This window comes from Monodelphis domestica, chromosome 2 (assembly GCF_027887165.1).
Source record: "Monodelphis domestica isolate mMonDom1 chromosome 2, mMonDom1.pri, whole genome shotgun sequence".
Lineage (NCBI taxonomy): Eukaryota > Metazoa > Chordata > Mammalia > Didelphimorphia > Didelphidae > Monodelphis > Monodelphis domestica.
Window position 1 is genome coordinate 137,205,667 of NC_077228.1, and position 20,084 is coordinate 137,225,750.

At 38.5% G+C, this 20,084-nt stretch overlaps 1 protein-coding gene across 1 annotated transcript; it reads left to right on the forward strand.

Moving 5' to 3' along the window:
- Positions 1-676: 676 nt before the first annotated feature.
- LOC100019316 (histone H3.3A) lies at positions 677-9,848 on the forward strand. The gene is made up of 4 exons (XM_001368188.4): positions 677-843; positions 2,452-2,605; positions 3,805-3,958; positions 9,200-9,848. Exons 2-4 carry the CDS (start codon positions 2,478-2,480, stop codon positions 9,326-9,328), a joined length of 411 nt encoding a protein of 136 aa, XP_001368225.1. The 5' UTR covers positions 677-843; positions 2,452-2,477; the 3' UTR covers positions 9,329-9,848.
- The last annotated feature ends 10,236 nt before the right edge of the window (positions 9,849-20,084 follow it).

A 20,084-nucleotide genomic window follows, 5' to 3' on the forward strand; every position in this document is an offset into this window, starting at 1 on the left:
CTCGGGCCCCACCTAGACAGGTAGATCCCGGATCCCTGGGGCAGCACTCGGCGCGTGTGGGGCTCCCCCGGGGCCGCTGCTGCTGCAGCAGCAAGGGGGGAAATTCTCTGGGGACGCGCGCTCGACTCGGCAGGCGCGTGGGCGGCGGGGCGAGCAAACCCCCAGCCTAAAACACGGGACATTCTTCCCCTCCCCCAGCCCCGCTACAGCCCGAGGATCCCGAAGGTCTCTCGCTTACGCGTCCCCACCCCCCCCCGGCCATTTCCCCTCTCCACCTGGTTCTAGCCCCGCGCCCTGGTTCGGAGTGGGAGGAGGGGGTAAGGGGGAGCTGTGACGTGTGCAAGTTGGGTGAAGGATTGGAGGAAGGGGGGGTTGGACATGTGTATGTGTGTGTGTATGTGTGTGTGAAGGGGGTGGTTAAGGTTAGGAACGGTGGCCGCTCGAGCCTCGGAATCCTCGCGGCCCCCTTCGGCATGTCTTTTGTGTTTGTACACACACACAGCGCGAGGCAGCCGGGGGAAGTCAAGGGAGGGGCGGAGGGAGAAAAGAGCGAACTAGCGAGAGGAAGGGAGGGAGGAGAAGAGGGAGGGGGGAAGGCGGAGGGAGGGGAGGGAGGGAGGGAGAGCGAACGGTGGAACAGGGGGCGGGGCCGAGCCTTCCCTCCATTGTGTGTGATTGGCTGGGAACGCGGCGGAGGGGGCGGGCGCGGGCGGGTGTTGAGGGGGGATAGCCTCGGTGTCAGCCATCTTTCAATTGTGTTCGCAGCCGCCGCCGTCGCCGCCGTAGCTCTTCTGCGCTAGGGCCGCCTCTCGCTCTTCGAGCCCAAGCCGAAAGAGAAGGGGGGTAAGTTTTCTCTCCCTGCCTTCCTTCCCGGGACCGAGCCCCGCCTGACGCCAGCCCCAGAACGACTTCGGGGGGCTCGGGGAACTGATCCGAGCTCCCTTCAACCCGACCCCAGAAACTTTTTGGCCCAGAAATCGGCGTGAGGAGCGAGTTTCCCGCCCCCCCCCCCCGCCTCCGCCTCCTGAGGCAGCGGCGGCGGCTCCTCCAGCGTTTCTGCCTCAGCCCGAGAGCAGTAACCGCCGTCGCCGCGGCGGCGAAGCCCGGGCTTTCCCTCCTCCTCCCTGCGCCCCCGGCTCCTCTTTCTTCGGTAAAATCCCGCTCGTCGTCCCTTCCCCGCGTCCCAAACCTTCACCACGACCCCGCGGAGCCTCTTAGCTACCGGCCCCGGGTCCCAGCTCCCTTTTTGCGGGCCGGAAAAGGGCTTCAAATCGCCGCCGCTTCCCACCCCGGGGTAATTCTCTTTTTGCTGCTTCCCCACAGTTGTTGCTAAGCTTCACCATCTTGTCTCTTTTCTCTGGTCACCGACCATATTTTTTCCCCCCTCCCGTCTCCCTCTTCCTCTATTTCGAGAAAGGAAGGAGGAGGAGGAGGAGAAGGGGGGGAGAAACATTGTTATTATTAATTTTTTTAAGAGGAAAATTTTTTCTCCCTCCCCCCTCCTCCGGATAAATGGAAACTTGATGCATTTTAAATAGGAAAAAAAAAACTTTTGCATTTCGGGAGGCAGCACGTGGCGGGGGATGCAAGAGTCTTTTCGAGCTATTTTGTATTTCGTCTCTTTGGGAGGGGAATCTGATACATTTTGTGATTGTTTCCATTTTGTTCGGGGTCTGGAAACCGAGTGTGTGCCAGTGCCAGGTCCTTGGGGGCTAGACCGGCGGGGTTGGGGAGACCCGATGCGGGGGGGAAAGAAGCCCGTGAAGAGGCAGAAGCAAAAGTTTATGTGCTGCTTTGGGGGGGGGGGAAGAGGGGTACTGCTTATCTCTTTTGGGTTAATTAAAGTGTTGGTGAGCAAGCACTTGGAGAATTCTGTGCGAGGCTCCTGTAAGGTCGGGGAGACATTGCTGGGGGGGGGGGGGGTTGATGACTGCTGTGCCCTGGCCATTTTTAGGTTTTCACCGTAGGGGAAAAAAAAAAGGAAAAAGGTTTTTATTTTTTATGAACATGTCGGCAGATGCGGGGCGGGGAGACTTTGGGGGGCACCAAATATCCCCCCTTTTTGCTTGGATTCGACCTTTTTCTTGTGGTTTGTGGTTTCATGTTTTTTTAAACTGGTGTAAGCCAGACCTGGCTAATTTCTTCATTAATTAAATTAGATGGAAGGCTGGTAACGGGGGGGGGGGGGGGGTGTCTTCTTCAGGCTACACGGAATAGGTGTTCGAACGGAATGATCGGTGTTTGTGTCAGCTCTTCTCCCAAGCTCTGATTTATATGCCCAGTGCAGGTCTTTGGATGGGAAGAGAAATAAGCTCGTTTAAAATGGATCTGGTATGGTAGGCATTGTTTTTGTTAGAAGCCATATCTAGTTCTGGAAATTATTTGTTTTGGGGTAGGGCTAGTATGCAATTGAATATGGTGATTTTCCTTTTTCTTTTTTAATGTCGGTAGGTGTTTAAAGAGAAGTTTTCAGGAACATGGCTCGTACCAAGCAAACTGCCCGTAAATCCACCGGTGGTAAAGCGCCCAGGAAGCAGCTCGCTACAAAAGCCGCTCGCAAGAGTGCGCCCTCTACTGGAGGGGTCAAGAAACCTCATCGCTACAGGTATAAAAATTACTAGGACAAAGACTCGGGCAGTAGTGTTGCAATATATCCCCTTAACCAAACAAAAAGGTGAATTAAAGACGAAGTTTTTATAATACGAAAGACTTGATGCATTTTTTTCATATTGGGTTTTCTGTTAGTGCCAGATCATCCAGAGTCAGGGGATTCATTTGTTGAAAGAAGAGGCATTAGTTAGGGGAGCTTAATTTTGAAAATATGCCTTTTGACCCTTGAGCTCGAGGAAAGTTTATATGGTGCAAGTAATTGTATTCATGAATATATAGTTGAGTATTCAATTTTGTTTTCAAAGTAAAAGGCAAAAAAAATGAAATAATTAATTTGTTGGCCTTTGAATATATTTTGAGGAGGGATGTTTTAAATTGGTTTTAGTATTTATTTCAATAAGGACTAAAAATTTACACATAAGTTAATTATTTTGATGTAGTCAAATTGGCATGGTTCCATCTGTGTCCTCTTGTTTAGCTTTGAAATACTCCCAAAAGTTGTTGTTAAAACCCTCTACCATTAGAGGGCAGAAATTGTCTATCTTATAGGTAACCTCTGCAAATAATTTTTCACTTGGCCTAAAATAAAGACTTGAAGATTGGGGGAGAAGTTTAGAATTAGAGAGAAAACTCTTTCTGGAAACTACCTAATAACGATCTGAAGATTTTTGTGCACTAGTGGAGCATTAGTATTTATTTATGAGGGATGGACAGTAGTGGAGAAGTGATATAATATAGGTCTTAGGAAGAGGAGTTCTTTAATATAGCCTTCCACATAACCCTGATATCAGAAGTAGATATCATGAGCAAAAAGAGAGTTCGTATGCAAAAGTTAAATAGCAAAGGAAATAAAATGGGAGTTAAACTCCCTGAATTTGCCCCATAAAAAGTGATAATTGATTTAAATTTTGAGCTTCCTCCTTTGAAACTGCTATTGTCCTAGTTGAATATCTTTCTTGTGAACTGATAATAATAAACAAAATTTGTCACTTAGCTGGAGATTAGTGTCATAAATGAAACAAGACTAACTATAAAGGTATTTTTTCTCATCCTGACCTCCTTTATAATTCATTTCAATGGGAACTTGAAATTTGGCAGTCTAATTTTGATAAACTAAATTGTTTTTCTCTACTAGGTTCTTAAGTCTTATATGTGAACCTTATAGTAACATCACTCAATATTAATTCTTTAAAGGCCGGGTACTGTGGCTCTCCGTGAAATCAGACGTTATCAGAAATCCACCGAACTTCTGATTCGTAAACTTCCCTTCCAGCGTCTGGTGCGTGAAATTGCTCAGGACTTCAAAACAGATCTGCGCTTCCAGAGTGCAGCAATTGGTGCTTTGCAGGTAAAGTTGGAGGGATTTTTATAACCTTGAAGATCTCACAGTGCCAAAATAAGTATTCTCCAAACATGGAGATAAGGTAGGGGTTCTTGGATCTAGCCTATTATGGCAAGTATCCCAGTTGTGGCCATGGCCCTGGTCTTTTTAAAGTCCCTAAAGAATCTTTCTTCAGCTGTTTAATAGGGGTACTACCTGTAGTACACACCTGATTCACCATCTTGTAAGGCCCAATGAGATGATAATGTCTGTGGAAGGATTTGGTATCTTTAAAGCTCCATATTATAATTGTCAACTATCTTCTGAAGAAGGTGGAAGGGGGAGAATTCAGTGTTTAGAGTAGGGAAGTGGCTATTCTGAGAGTGAGAGCAATGGATGATTTGGTTGTAGATAGGTGATAAACATCTGCCTAGAACATATAATCACTGAATTTCAAGAGCCAAAAGGGAATTCAGGGCTTTGTTGTCATTTCATTTGTTCTTATCAGGTAAGTAGCCTGCTAAGTATTATCTTTACAATCAAGAAAATAGCCTCAGGGTTGGCTCTGAGGAAGAGACCCAGGCCTGGAGTCAGGAGAAACATGAGTTTGTCTAGCCTCAGCCATTTCCTAGCTGTGTACCTGAGCAAGTCACTTAGCTCTCATTGCCTAACCATGCTGCTCTTTTGCCTTGGAACTAATACTTAATATGGATTCTAAGACAGTTTGTTTTTAGTCTTAGGCCTTAAATTGTGTAAGTTGGGAAAGGATTTGAATTAATGTTTGAGAATCTGGCATACTTACACTTAAATTTTTTTGTTATAATTTGATGTATAAAATCTTCACTCATTTAAGTAAAATGATGTTTTTATAGGCTAGTTTTTTGACCTCGGCAAGACATCCTTAGATAAGTTTGTTTATAAGAATGAGCACATTTTCAAGGTTATTTTCCCAAGTACTCTAATGTACATTTAACTGTTTTTCTTGGATTGAAACTCAAGAGAATATTCACACCTTTTAAACTGCTTGTATAACTCCATAAATCTTGTTTTTCACTTTATTCAATATGTTTTAAAATATTTTATATACACATACATAACTTGTGGCATTTTCATGAACGCAGTAACTGCCATTCTATTGCTTTATGTGTAAGAGGATGTGATAGGTGGATTCTACTCTGAGGTGTAATTGGTTGAGCTGTTTCTATGGTTAGTCTAACCTTCATTTGATTGGTGAATTTTAGAAGTAGACGCCATTAACTCTTAAGTGAGTTGGAAGTATGGGGATTACAAGCTATCTGAATTATCTTTGTTCATGAAAGCGCTTCATAACAAATAAGTTAATGGGCTGATTATAGACACCTAAGATGTAATTTTAAATAAAAAAATCCAAAATAGTGCATTCTGAATATTTTCAATTCAGAAGTCCTAATAGGATTTATAGAATACTAATTTAAAGGCTACTATTTAACACTATTCCTTAAAATTTTAGCCTTTTGAGGGGGGGAGATACCTGAATTCAGAGATAGTATACTTCTATCATTTTGGTTGTTGGCATCTCCAACAGCCTGGATAAAAATTTCCTTACCAAATTTCTCATGTACAAAATATCCATCAAACATTTATTGCTATATACCTTATTTAAGACCAGCTGCCTTTATGCATTAAACTCTGCTTCATATAGAAGTATGAGATTACCCTTTTTTCCAATAGCTTATTTGATATAAAATATTTGCCAGTATCAACCCATATCTCCTTATAGCAAGATGCAGTGGCACAGATACTCTCTCAAGTCATTTTTTATATGACCTAAGGCATTTATAACTTCCTTGGGTTTATAAAGTTAGTTTGAATTCTTAGGCTAAAAGTACTGAATGATTCAATTCCTGCTTCTGATACATACTGACTTCCTGACTCCTGGGCAAGTAGCTTGACCATTCGGTGTTCTGGGCAACTAATTTTGTGGAGAAGGTGCCAACCCTGCATTATTGAGAGAATTTCCTCATCTGGGAGTACTTTGGGGTTGTTTTAGTTGATGGCAGTTTTCCTTTTCACATTTCTAAATATTTTCCTTCTAGTTTTCTCTTTGCTCATTGTGTCTAAATGTGATTCTGTTCCCCGAGTATTGTCACACAAGAGTAACTTTCTGGGTACTTTGCCATAGTTAAGGCATTGAATTTCATTGGCCTACCTGGTATCAGGGAATGGAATGGCCTATTTCCATATTGCTACTCACTTTGTATCAGAACTAACACCATGCTATCTCTTTAAATTAGAAAACCAAAAGGAAATATGGAAGTTTATTTTGTATTATATATTCTATCCCCCATCTAGTTACTGTTAGCAGTGTACTAGTTAGTAGATGATTTTAGACCATATTATTATGGTAGGTCTCTTGTTGACTTGGGTACATAGCAGCATTTATAGCAGTTCAAGAATGATGAGTGCTTATTAAGTAATCTTCTACCGTGTTAACCAAAAGGTAAGGTCATCTGCATCTAAAGGTCCCCCCCACCCCCACCCCCCCTTTAGTTCAGAATACAAATACCAATACTTGAGTACTAACTATGTACCAGACACTGGTAATAGCAAAAGATTATGAGAAGGTCCCAACCCTTAAGAACCTTAAAATCCCATTTGGGGAGAGAAAACATTTCTGGTGTAACTAGATAAATTATAAGTAGCTCTGGAGAGGAAATGATCCCCTTTGTTTTAAGGTGATTAGGAAGGTTTCCTGGTCTTTAGTTGGTTCTTGAAGGATCTCTATTTTGATGCCAGTAACAAAAGTGTGTTCACAGGATATGATTTGGCTTGAATAGGGTAGCTGGAGATAATAGGGTTTTTTAAAGAGGAAGACACGAAAGTTTGTAAATTGGGGAAGAAAAGGCATTTATTAGTTGTGTCCTTAAATGATCCCCTATGACAAAACTGGCACTAATAATTTTCATGTAGTCACTTAATGTCCTTGTGATTTATTATTATCTATAAGTATGAATGGTGACTTGAATTGCCCTTAGAGGAAATTGATGTTTTTCAGAGGTTATTTCAAGATCCCAAAATATGATCTAGTAAATTTTTGTTTGAGAAAGTTATAGTCAGGTTTGGGGGAAAGGCAAAATTATTGTCTATAAAATACCTTTTCCAAGTGTCAGCTCTTGTCAATTTAAAAAATACAGTGAAAATGTTAAATTTCATAATTTGATCTCTGAGCACTCTGATCCTCTAGTATATTTACTTGGAAGTAAATTTCAGCAATATATTAGAAAGGGCTGTTGACCAGTCATCTTGGATAATTATCACTTTAAAAATATTAAGAATTTATCTTGAATACCTGTGGGGCTATTTGACCTATTCAAAGAACCTGAGACATCTTTCTCTCACACATATACTAAATAAGCAGGTGTTTCAACTTAAGTAGAAAGAAGCATTGTTTATCTTTTCCCAGAGGAATTCATGATGTGCTCTAGTGAATAATTGAAGTGATTTTTATATATATAGATACTCCTATTGTGTATTTCTTTGCATAGTTCACATTCTGTTTTATCAGGTTGGAATGGCCTAGATTAGAACCAGAACTATCCTGTTATTAAAATGCATTTTGCAAGAGTGCCTACAATGTTTAGTACTGCATTTAGGTACTTTGTGGGGCAGTGCTTGCTAATAAGTGTTGAGAATTGAGATTAGGGTGAAGTGATTAGTCTTTTATTCAATAGATAGGAATTGAGCCTAGGAGTGGAAGGAAAGATGGATAGGATTAGAATGAGAATGGAATGGTTTTTATTTTTTTTGTACAGGGTATTGGAAAGGTTAAGAAATCATTTAAAGTGAATACATTTGCTTCATTTATGACCTGCTTCACCTCCATATCTTCCCAACCCCCCTCCCCCCAAAAAGTGGGCCATAACCTCAAGACTTTTGAACATATGTTCTCATTTGATAACTTCAGCCATGGCATGAATAAACTATGTAACTACCAACTAGACATATACTTACCTTAGGCAGCTCAAACTCATAGCATGTGTAGCAGACCTTGTTTTCTTTGACTCAAACCTAGCCCTCTTTTAACAACTATTTCTTTGAAGGGCACTTATTGTCTAGTGCTTCAGGTTTGTAACTTGGGTTATTCTCAGCTCTTTAATCTCCTTCTCTATTCCATTTCCTCCAGTTTGCCAAATATTGTCAGTTGTAGATCCTACATGTCTTCCATCTCTCCTCATGCAATCAGCCTAATTGAGGCTCATGCCAAACTTTTGCCTGGAATAGTACAATAGTCTCTTCACTGGGCTTCCCTCACCTCTGATCTGTCCTCCACTCAGCTTCTAAAGTTGCTTTTTCTTAACCCCCAGATATGACTGCCATTTCCATCATCAAGAAATCTCAGTAATTCCCTGTTGCCTTTAGAATAAAATACAAACTCATCCTGGCATTTAAAGCACTTTACAGTTTGATTCCAATTATCCCACCACCAACTACTCCAAGATAAAACTTTATTTCCTGCCTCCCTTTTCCATGTCTATTCATCTAGGCTGTCTCCTATGCTTAGAATAGTCTCCTTTCTCCTCCTGTTGATACTGCTATCTATCTCTAAGACTTGGTTTATATCACTTCCTACAAGATTATATATATGGTTACCCTATTAATAGCCACTACTTAAATTCCTCCCCACCCTCCCTTTTCAAATATATGGTTTTGATTTCCCTCTAGTACGATTGTAAGTTCCTTGAGGACAGAAAGAGTTTGATTTTTCTATCTTGTGGCCCTAGTGCCTAGCAAAGTCCCTGGCAAATAATACTTGTTTAATGTTTGTTTGGATTTAATTTACTATATGAAAGTTAATTTCCTAGGCCTGAATTGTAGCCTATTTCTAAATATTTTATGTTTTTATATATTTCTAATAGCTAAGGTGATTTCGTTATAGAATCATCTCAGTTGTAAACATTTGGGCATCTTGATCTTTTTTTTTTTACTTTTAATATTCAACCTCTCACTTTCTCATTTCAGGCTATTATCTGCCTCTTATTGGTTATTAAAAGTCAAATAATAAGTCCAATTTTAGGAGGAGGATGCTGTTTCCTAGCTCCTGTTCATTTTTTTAAAAAATCATCAGGCTTTTTTAATTGTTCTGTTCTTTGGTTAATAACATCTAAGAAATGAAATGAAAGATTTCAATAGTAATGAGAGGATTTCCCCACCAATTAATCTTTCAATTCTTCCAGCATGCTTGGCTATTGAATATGTAAAATCTAATAATTGTTTTTATTCTTATTGTAGGAGGCAAGTGAAGCCTATCTGGTTGGCCTGTTTGAGGACACCAACCTATGTGCTATCCACGCCAAACGTGTCACAATCATGCCAAAAGATATCCAGCTAGCACGCCGCATACGTGGAGAACGTGCTTAAACTCCACTAAGATGGGAAACATTCTTCATTTTCAAAACAGAAAAAAATCTCTTCTTCCTGTTATTGGTAGTTCTGAACGTTAGATATTTTTTTCCCATGGGGTCAAAAGGTACCTAAGTATATGATTGCGAATGGAAAAATAGGGGACAGAATCAGGTATTGGCAAGTTTTTTCCATTTTCATTTGTGTGTGAATTTGAATATAAATGCGAGGACATAAAGCATTAATGCAGTCAAAAAAAATGTTTCCGTGAACAAGTTTCAACAATTCAACTTTATAACAATTATAAATAAACCTGTTAAATTTTTCTGGACAATGCCAGCATTTGGATTTTTTTAAAAAGTAAATTTCTTATTGACGGCAACTAAATGGTGTTTGTAGCATTTTTATCATACGGTAGATTCCATCCATTCACTATACTTTTCTAACTGAGTTGTCCTACATGCAAGTACATGTTTTTAATGTTGTCTGTCTTCTGTGCTGTTCCTGTAAGTTTGCTATTAAAATACATTAAACTACACCTGCTTTTGGTCTTGATTTTTCAATCTCATATGTGTATATATATATATCTCCATACGTAAGTGTATATATATATGGACATATATAGAATTCACATTTTTGAAGATTTCTAATTTTGAAGGGGTTTTAACCTTATTTGAACCCTAAAAACAAAGATTGTTAAATTTATTTACTAAAAATTAGTAATTGGGGGATAGAAAGTTTGTAGATTAGCATTAGCCGGGGAAGGAAACAAACCATTTAAGTTTTCACTTCTCCAATAATTTGTTTATTTGCCAGTAATCCTGATTAATCACTATTTTTAATAGTATAGTAGTGTAACAACTGTAAAAGGCTCTGTTAAGTTAAATCTTGAAGGCCAAACGGTGTGTTTTCATTGGATTTAGAATTTGAAAAAAAAAAAAAACCCTGGGAAAGCTGTTTGGTCCAAACACCTTGTTTTGTTTTGTTTTGTTTTCCAGAAGAGGAATTGAGGCCCAGAAAAGTTGGGTGACTGTTTGCCCAAGGTTATACAGGTGATAGTAGAACTGAGATGTGAGCCCAGATCCTTTGACTCCAAATTCAGCAAGTTCTTGGCACAGACTCCCCAATTAACATGTAATTATTTACATCAGTGATCTTTAATTTAGCCTCTTCTGATAAAGCATAGTTATACAGAAGTAGCTTAATATTGTATGCTCCAAGTAGAAATGTATTTGGGGGGTAATTTGTCAGTTATATTACCATTTTGTAAATACAGAATAAAAACAATTTGAAATAATTCTGGTATAGCCACTTGAGTTGCCAAATAAAGTATAAAACCCATATACTTCTATTCAGCATTGTTTCATAAATGAGAGGTATTTATTTCTCTAGGTTTCTGATATGATTAAACTACCTTAAAGGGGAAATACTGTACCTAAACAGGATATAATTATGTTTTCAAGACACTTAAGACAGGCTAATAATTGTTAAAATTTGGTTGTCAGTGTGGCCAAGCAGCTTGAAGGTAAATACTCAAATATCAAGATTTTAAATATTTTTAGTTCTAAAAGGTAAGGCTTGTGTAAAGTATGAGGCTTTACAAACCATAAAGTACCATATAAATGATAGCTGTTATACAAGTATGCTTTGTACTGAAAAATGTTTGATTCTGAAATTAGAAATGCATTAGAATTTAATTGATAGTTACTCATAAAAACAGGGAAAAGTAAAATTGTCTAGGATGGAGATTATGGAAGGACAAGGGGGGCTGGAGGTGAGATAAATGACTATCAAAACTAACGAGCCACATCCTTAGACTTCAACATTCGTTAAACTGAAGGAAAATTAAAGTATTACTTTAATGTTTCAGGTTTTACTGAACCAAAACTTAGAACTTGGAGAGACTTTAAAATATTAGGGGGCAGCTGGGTAGCTCAGTGGATTGAGAACCAGGCCTAGAGATGGGAGGTCCTGGGTTCAAATTTGGCCTCAGACACTTCCCAGCTGTGTGACCCTGGGCAAGTCACTTGACCCCCATTGCCTAGCCCTTACCACTCTTCTGCCTTGGAGCCAATACACAGTATTGACTCCAAGATGGAAGGTAAGGATTTTAAAAAAAATTTAAACTGAGAAGCAAGGCATTTCCCCCCCCCAAAAAAATACCAAGTCATCATAAATCCTTAAACAGGTTTACATGGAATCTAGATACAATGATCTCCATTTCTTATTTCTTAAAAATAGTTTCTTTTGGGTTGTTTAAGGTGATGATATATTTTAATTTCAATTGTTAGCAAAATTTGAGAAACAGTTTTGAATTATGTTAAAGTTAATCCTGTATTTTCAGAAACAACCTTGAGAAACTTTGGATCTGGTTTTCTATCAGCAATCGAACATGTGAGACCTTTAACAAGCCTTAGTCCCTTTGTCTTCATCTTTAAAATTTAGGTGGTCATTTACCCCAAGAGAAGGGTATGAATGATAGCATATACTTTATAATGACAAGCTTTAAAAAATTTTAAGATCTTAATTTTTTTAGGTAACATCCACTCTATAATATCCACTTGTATTTGCTACAATTGAAAATGGGCAAAAGGAGATTGGGTACACAAGCTGGTCTAAGCAATTTATTCAGAAAACTGCTTGGTGTTCATATGTGAGACTTATAATACAGCATTTATTAAAAGCCATTTGGGAGTTCTTATGGTGGAAGACTACACAATGGGCAGCTAGAAAGGGGGCGCAGCAGAAGGGGAGATGAGTTCCAATAGCATGGTTTTAAAATGGTTATAGATTAAAACTGTCCTAGGCATAATGCTTGGAAGGTTTTCCTTAAACAGCCAGGGGTAGTGGGAGGGGACAGGAGGTTTAGGATAAGGGAGTGTTGGTAGCATATTTGGAAATATCTAGAAAATGACCTAAGCAAGATGAGGAAAGTGAATAATTGCCAAACATCTGATTAACTTAAGCAAATTTTGCATTATGGTGAATGATAATATAACGAACCACCAGTGCATATGATTTAAAATGCCTGCCCTTTATAAAGCACTTTAGCTTTCAAAACATGCATTTATCATCCTATTTGATCCTCACAAAAATCCTGGATGATCGATGCTCATTTTACTGCAGAGGAAACTAGAAAGGATGTGAATATAATTTGTAAAAGTAATAAAAATAGCATTTGAATCCTGATTTTCTGCTATCAAAAAAGCTACTATACTACAAGGCCTCTCATTTTCATTCTCTTAATGGGATATGGGAAATACTTATTTAAAATAGAAAAATTAGTGTTCAACTTCACTATAAAATTGTCTCCTCAAGAGTTTCATAATTCCTGATGCATTATTCACCCGCACCCCATCCCGGCCCAGTATTTACTTTTCTTATCCCTCCGGCATAACTGATGGTAGGTAATCTTACAAATCTAGACCTGTACACTAGATTCAAATGCAAATAGACATGCCCATTCACCATACACATTCCTTCAATTTCTACATGCCATAAACTGATACTGTAACAGTAATTACGGTTTTCTGAAGTCTTAAGAGAAATGACAATATAGTTGTTGTTAATGTCAAATTCAATTTGTTCGGTTTTTTGTGTGGTTGAGAGGTTGACAATTGGACTACAAGTGAGTAACCTAAGGAATGGTGGCTTAATTTTATTTAATTGGTAGGGAACCAGAGGTGAACTCATGTAGCATGGGTGAGTCCACACCTCTGGATTGCTTTGGCCATCCTAACCAGAGTTGTCGGTTATATATCATTTAGTCCTCTAAGATTTCTTCCCTTCACTACAGAATGATGGTTATGGAGCTGGAAGGGACCTTAGAGGTTATCTGATGCAGTCTTCATTTTACAGGTAACAAACTAAATTAATTGATTTGCTCAAGTTCATGTAGGTAGATAGTCACCATACTGAGCCTGATTCTCAGTTAAGTACATTCTGCTATACTGGTTTTGAACATTTTTATTAATTAGTTGGAGAAAGACTGTTAAATTTGTAGATTACACAGAGCTAAAGGTGTATATATATTATCATAAACTCATATAATACATTGAGGTTTACAAAGTTGTTTTCTTCACCTGTGATTTTAAGGATATTGTGACAAGGAAATCACTTTAAAAGACTGATATATATTAATTTAAGGTCGCCAAGGAATTCAGCTATGTAATTCCTAAATGAAAACTCAAGTCAGCAGTCAACCTTTTATAAAGTTTAATTACAAACAGGAGGAAGAAAGGAATTACAGATAGAGAGAGGGAGAGAGAGAGAAAGGGGAGAGAAGGGAATAGGGCTTAAATACCCCTTCTGTTTAGGCTGGGCCAAAAGGCCCAAGCCCTTAGATAGCTGGGGCAAAGAAAAGAGATCAGTCCCTATTACTCACGTGACCAAAATGGAGAAACAGTCTCAGGGGCCTCCACCTCCAGCTTCCTTCAGAGCCAACTCTCAAAGCACCACCTCTCAGACCAAAAACCTCTCCAACCAACCACCTTCAGTCCTCAGGCCCCCCTATCTTTAAGGAAACCATCCAAGTTCCCTCTCCTCAGTTCTCACATCTACCAATCACTGTCCATGTCTTCCCTGTGCCAATGGTGGCTCTAGCTTAACCCAGGACCGCCCAGAGGTCTGTGGCTTTGCACATGTCTGTTGAAGGTCATATTCTCAAATAATTAAATCTTGATCCTTTGCTACAGCCCTTCCTAAATCCTGTTAGGACTGAGTGGGGTGGAAATTGTATTTTCCAAGACCTGGTTCTGTCATTCCAAGTATCTCTATTGTATCAATTCTAAAATCAATCATGACTCAAAGAACTTCCTGTTCTATGCTTAAGCATAGGTCAAAGCCCTTTCCATTGTTCAGCAAAAGGTTTCTGTCCTAAAGTAGTCTTAAGTAGGGAGGAGAAGGATCCTCCCATGCCAAGGGGGTTCACGTTCCAATAGAGTTCCCACTATCAATAGGAAATTTTTCAAGTATGAAATTTCCCAATGGTGAAATTTCCAACATTTATACGTCTAAGAAATTTTAAGGTTTACAATATAAAGAGGGGCAAGGAGCTAGTAACCCTGAGCAAGTCACAACTCAAATTGCCTAGCCCTTGCCCTTCTAAGAGTTGTTACTAGGATAGAAAGTAAGGGTTTTTTAAAAATTGAAATTAATAGGGATAAATGTGAAGTCCCAAATTTAGGCCCTCTAATCAATTAGTATAGAATTTGAGAGCTGGTATGGTAGGGTTAACCTCAGTTCTTGCCTCTCCTATACCTCATACAAACCTAGACAAGTTCTTTAACCTCAGCATGCTGGGCAGCTTTCTAAGATTATAAATGACAGAACAGGCACTGATCTGCATTTATAGAGGGAGCCTTATTAGTGCTGTTTCTTCTGTAAAATGGGGATGTATTTTTCCCCCTTTTAAACCTTTACCTTCAATCTTGGGTTAAATCAATTCTAAGACAGAAGAGTGGCAAGAGCTAGGCAATGGAAGTTAAGTGACTTGCCCTGGATCACACAGCTAGGAAGTATCTGAGTCCAGATTTGAACCTAGAACCTCCTGACTTCAAACCTGGTGCTCTTATCTGCTGTGCTACCTAACTGCCCCAATAGATGTATTTTAAAAATAATTATAGTTAGCATTTATATAGCACTTTTAAGTTTGCAATGCACTTTACACATGCCTCGTTTCATCTTCACAACCCTGGGAAGTAGGTGCTATTATTATCCCCATTTTATTCTATTTGAAAATTTTAATTTAATTTAGAGTATTTTTCCATTGTTACATGATTCATGTTCTTTCTCTCCCCTCCCCCCATAGCCAACATGCAATTCCACTGTATCCCCATTTTATAGATAAACTGAAGCTGCCCAGAATCCTCTCAGGCTGGATTTGAACTTGCAGGTCCAGTACTCCATCCACTGTTATCACCTACCTATATATGTAGTTATTTGAAGGACTATCATGAAGGAGGAATTCTGTATATCATTATGATGTCAGAACTCAGGAGACATATTTTAGGTCAGTATTAAGAAAGAATGGGAAGTAGTGTGGTCTACAGAGAGCTGTCTTCAAAGCCCAGAAGACTTCAAATTGTCCTCCTGGGCCCTAGTAGTTGGCCAAGCCTGGTCAGCTTGGTTCACCTCTCAGGTTAGTGGTCTGTGCAGAGAAGATGCTCAAAACCTGAATTGGCAGTAAGGTTTCTCTCACTTGGGAGTTCTTTATACCAATTAAATCACAGGACCAGTTTGTCTCTTATTTAGGAAGAACTTTACTATGTTATCGTAGATCTAGATCCAAAAAGGACCTCAGAAAACATCTTGTCTTGCCACCTCATAGGTGGGGAAACCGAGGCCCAGGGAAGTTCAGTGTATTGCCTACCATGGCACTTCCTAATCATTAGGCTTCTCCCAGAGTAGCATTTTTTCTGAGGGCAGATTTAAACCCAGGACCTCACATCTCCAGGTCTGGCACACTATCCATTGAGCCACATAGCTGCCCCTTCATTGGCTTACTGATACCCAAGAGTGACTTGCTTTTCATTTCCTTTCTTTATGCCTCCCATTCCCTATTTCATCTTAAGACTCATCTTTAAAATATTTCTCTCCTTTCTCTTTTCCTCTGTTCTTTCCCCTGTGACTCATGGATAGTAATTATTTGAACTTTATCTTCCTAATCCGTGAAAGGACAATCGTACCTCCATTACCCACCTTCTGGGATTATTGTAAAAGTTAAATGAGATCACATATGTAAAATATAAATGTCATCTATTGCTACTATTAATTTCTCTAAGATTTATAAAGTACATTTCTTACAGCCTTGAGAAGTAGATAGTACCATGTTAAACTTGTTAGAGGAAGAAACTGTCCCTCAGAGAATTTGAGTGACTCAGGATCACATAGCTAGTTGCCTTTCTTGATAATAATAAGAATTTTTCTGTTGTGTTTGTGCCTTCATAGCCTCACCCCACCTGAGGTTTTCCTGGCAGAGATCCTGGAGTCATTTGCCATTTCCTTCTCCAGTGCATTTGACAGATGGGGAAACTGAGGCAAAAGGGTTAGGTGACTTTCCCAGGGTCACACAGCTAGTAAAATGTCTAAAGCCAGATTTGAACTCAGGGAGATGAGTCTAACTGTCTCTAGGTCTGGTACTCTTTCCTCTACTCCACCTACTCCCTCCCCACAATAATAAATGTAACCTGAATCCCAAAGCTCATTGATGTGTGACACTCATCATTGATGGAGATCAGTGACTGTTTGAGGGGTAAGGTGGAGTTAGAAAAGGACATATTCTGTCTCTTGACTTCTTCAGGAGTTTCTTAAGTCTTTGAGTCTTCAGTCTTGTCTGTTGCTTTGGACACTTCTGGCTTCCAGCTTCAAGAGAGAAGATGGATGACACCAACCCCACATCAGGTTGCTGAAGGGAGAATAAGACTCTTTGAGAAGTCAACATGGAAGGAGGGAGCAGACACCATCGTGTTCCTATTCCTAGATTGCTACACTAGGCTGGGAAATTTGGGGTAGATCTAGAACTCCCTTGATTGAGCTGAAATAGCTTGCTGCTATTGGGAGAGCTTCACTCAGTTTTTCTAGTTTCTAGTCTCATATGTGTACTTTCTCTAATTTGTTTTTGCTCTCAAATTTTTGTTGTTATTATTCATTATGGAACTGGTATTAGATGGGAAAAAGGTAAATCCTTGGATACAGAGTTGGGTTCCTCCATTAAGAAATAATTTAAGTTAAATAGTTTAGTTTGAACCTTTAAATTACATTCCTTAGACTAACAATATTTAAGGGAGCAAGTAGATATAATTCTAGCCTGGGACCTCTTCTCTCCTAAGAAGTCCCAACTTTCTATATCCCTTATTAGGAGGAACTCTTGGAGAAGAGAGAAGGGAGATGAGGCTAAACTTGTGTCTTCTGCCTCCATAAAGCCTCACAACAATATCTCACATTTTGGGTGCAGCTTCATGACATAAAAATAGTAATAGCTGACATCTAAGTCTGCAAAGGATATTTTCATACATTGTATCACTTGAACCTCAATTCTATGAGAAAGATGCCACTGACATTCTCACTATTTGCCTTTCATTGTGCAAATTATCTTTCTAAGCCTCAGTTTCCTCATCTGTAATGAGTTTGGGCTATATGACTTCTAAGGCCTCATCTAGTTCTAAAGCATAAGAGATCACATTTTTACAAATGAGGATGCTGAAGTTCTAAGGGGTTAAATGATAAAAGTCATGATGCCTCCAATGCTCAAAAGAATTTTGTGTAACTTCTTTTGAAATTGCTTTCCAGACCAAAGAATCATAATAGGAAAATCATTTTCGATAGTTGGTAATCATTTTTTTGTTTTTGGCTAAAAACAATATTACTCAGCTTGGTTGCTCACATTTTTAAGCAAGACTTGAGTCTGGGTGACTTTTGATTGTTTATGAAAATTAAATCTATCATCAGAGGACAAATATTAGTCACTAGAAATGATACTCAAATGTGCTACTGGATCATAGAATCATAGCTCACAGCATTTAGAGCTTATAAAATAATTCTTACCTTCTCTTTTAGAATTGACATTTAGGCAGAAGAATGGTAAGAGATAGGCAACCAAGGTTCTATGATGTGCCCAGGGTCACCAAGCAAAAAAGTATCCAAGGTCAGATTTGAGCCCAGGTCCTCCCAACTCTAGGCCTGGGACACTGTGCTCCCTGAACTTGTTTTTATAGTATTTAGATAACTTTCTCAATATAATTTGTTTCCTTTGTAATCCAATGTGTTTTATGCATTTAAAAACATTACTCTGAGCTTCTACATCAAAAAATTATAAATATAAAGAAAGTACAGGAATCAAGGAATCATAGGCTCACGTAAGACTTGGAAACAACTACTATAAAGGAGAGAAAATCTAATGATATTCCAAAAAGCAAAAGATAACACACCAAAAATAACTTACCTTGCTTGCAAAACAGTATAATCCTATAGGGGAAAAAATGTACCTTTGTGAAATGCTGAATTTTAAGCATTCTGGGTGAAGAGACCAGAGCCAAACAGACATTTTGAAATGTCAACACAGGAATAAAGAGAAACCTAGAAAGGTAAATAGAGCAGTTAAAAGGAGCTAAATGATAATTCATTCCCATAAGGGAGAAGAGAAATACTCCTTCAGAGTCCTGTTGTATTCAAGGATCACAAAGGGAGTTAAGACAAACACAGGGCTAGTAATCAGAGAGAGAATAAAAAGGAGAGCAAAGGAAATACACTCGAGAAGAAATGGGAAAGGAAAGAAACAACATTTGAAATAAATTGGGGGGGGGGGGGAGTATACCAAAAACGTAGGGAGGATTGTAAAGGCAGGAATATGCTGGCAAATATTTAACAACTGACTGAAAAAAAAATTAGCACAGCACACTTAAATTTTATCTGTTATTGACATTTTATCCATCACTTTCTTAAGTCTATCAACAAAACAATTTTATCAAGTGCTGATTTGTAACTGGGTAATGGTAACATGGTAACAATTTGTAACATAGTAAATTTAACAATAGTCTCTCTTGAGTTTCTGTGATCTGGTTCCAGCACACCCCTGAAAAAAGGAGTGTGCATCTCATGACTTCACTCTTATCTGAACTAGATACAGAAGGATTGAACACAAACATGCACATGTACAAAGAGTTTGGTGGAGAAATGCATTAAACTTATCTTCTTGGGAAATAGCAATACCATTGCTGAGTCTAAGGATGTGCGTGATTTTATAGCTCCCTGGGTGTAATTCCAAATTGCTCTCCAAAATTAATGAATCAGTTTACAATTCCACTAACAGTGTATTAGTGGACTAACTTCCATATCTCTTCCAACATTTGTCATTTTGCCTTTTTGTTTTTAGCCAATCTGAATTGTTTTGGTTTGCATTTCCCAAATCATTAGCATTTTTTTCATGTACTTATATATGGCTTTAATTTTTTCATCCATAAACTGTCTGCTCATAACTTTTGCCCATTTATCATTTGGGAGATGGCTCTTATTCCCATAAATTTGACAAAATTCTCTGTTTTAGATATTAGACCTCCTCTCAGAGAGACTGAAAATCCCCCTCCCCCAATTTTCTCTTTCCTTCTAATCTTGGCAACATTTGTTTTATTTGTACAAAACCTTTCAGTTTAATATATTCAAAATTATCTATTTTATATCTCACAGTGCTCTCCAACTCTTGTTTACTCACAATTCCACAAAACCATAAATCTGATATGTTCCCCGTTCTTCTAATTTGCTCATACTTTCTTTTGTGTCTAGATTATTATTTATATATTATCCATATATCATAGCTATATATATTTATATCCATTTTGATATCTTAGCAAATGGTGTAATATAGTCAATGCCTATATTTAATTTCTTTCAAACTACTTTCCAGTTGTCCTAATATGTTGTTGAGACATACTTGAAACACAAAGATTTACAGAGACAAAGCAGAATTTCTTATTCTTCAGACAAGATCAGAAAAACAGAAATAGTAATCATCTTCTCAGACAAGGCAATAAGTAAAAAATGAAGTAGTTTTTAAAAAAAGATAAAAAGAGACTTAAAGAAAAACAGTGAAATAACATCACTATTTAATATCTTTTCCCTGGATAGCATCTAAGTATGTAAAGGGAAATTTAACAATGCCATAGGGAGAAAGAGAAAACTACAGCAATTTGAAACTTAAATGTGCCCATTTCAGACTTTGATAAATCTAACAAAAAAGATAAATGTAAAAGAAGTTAAAGACTTTAATAGAATTTTAGAA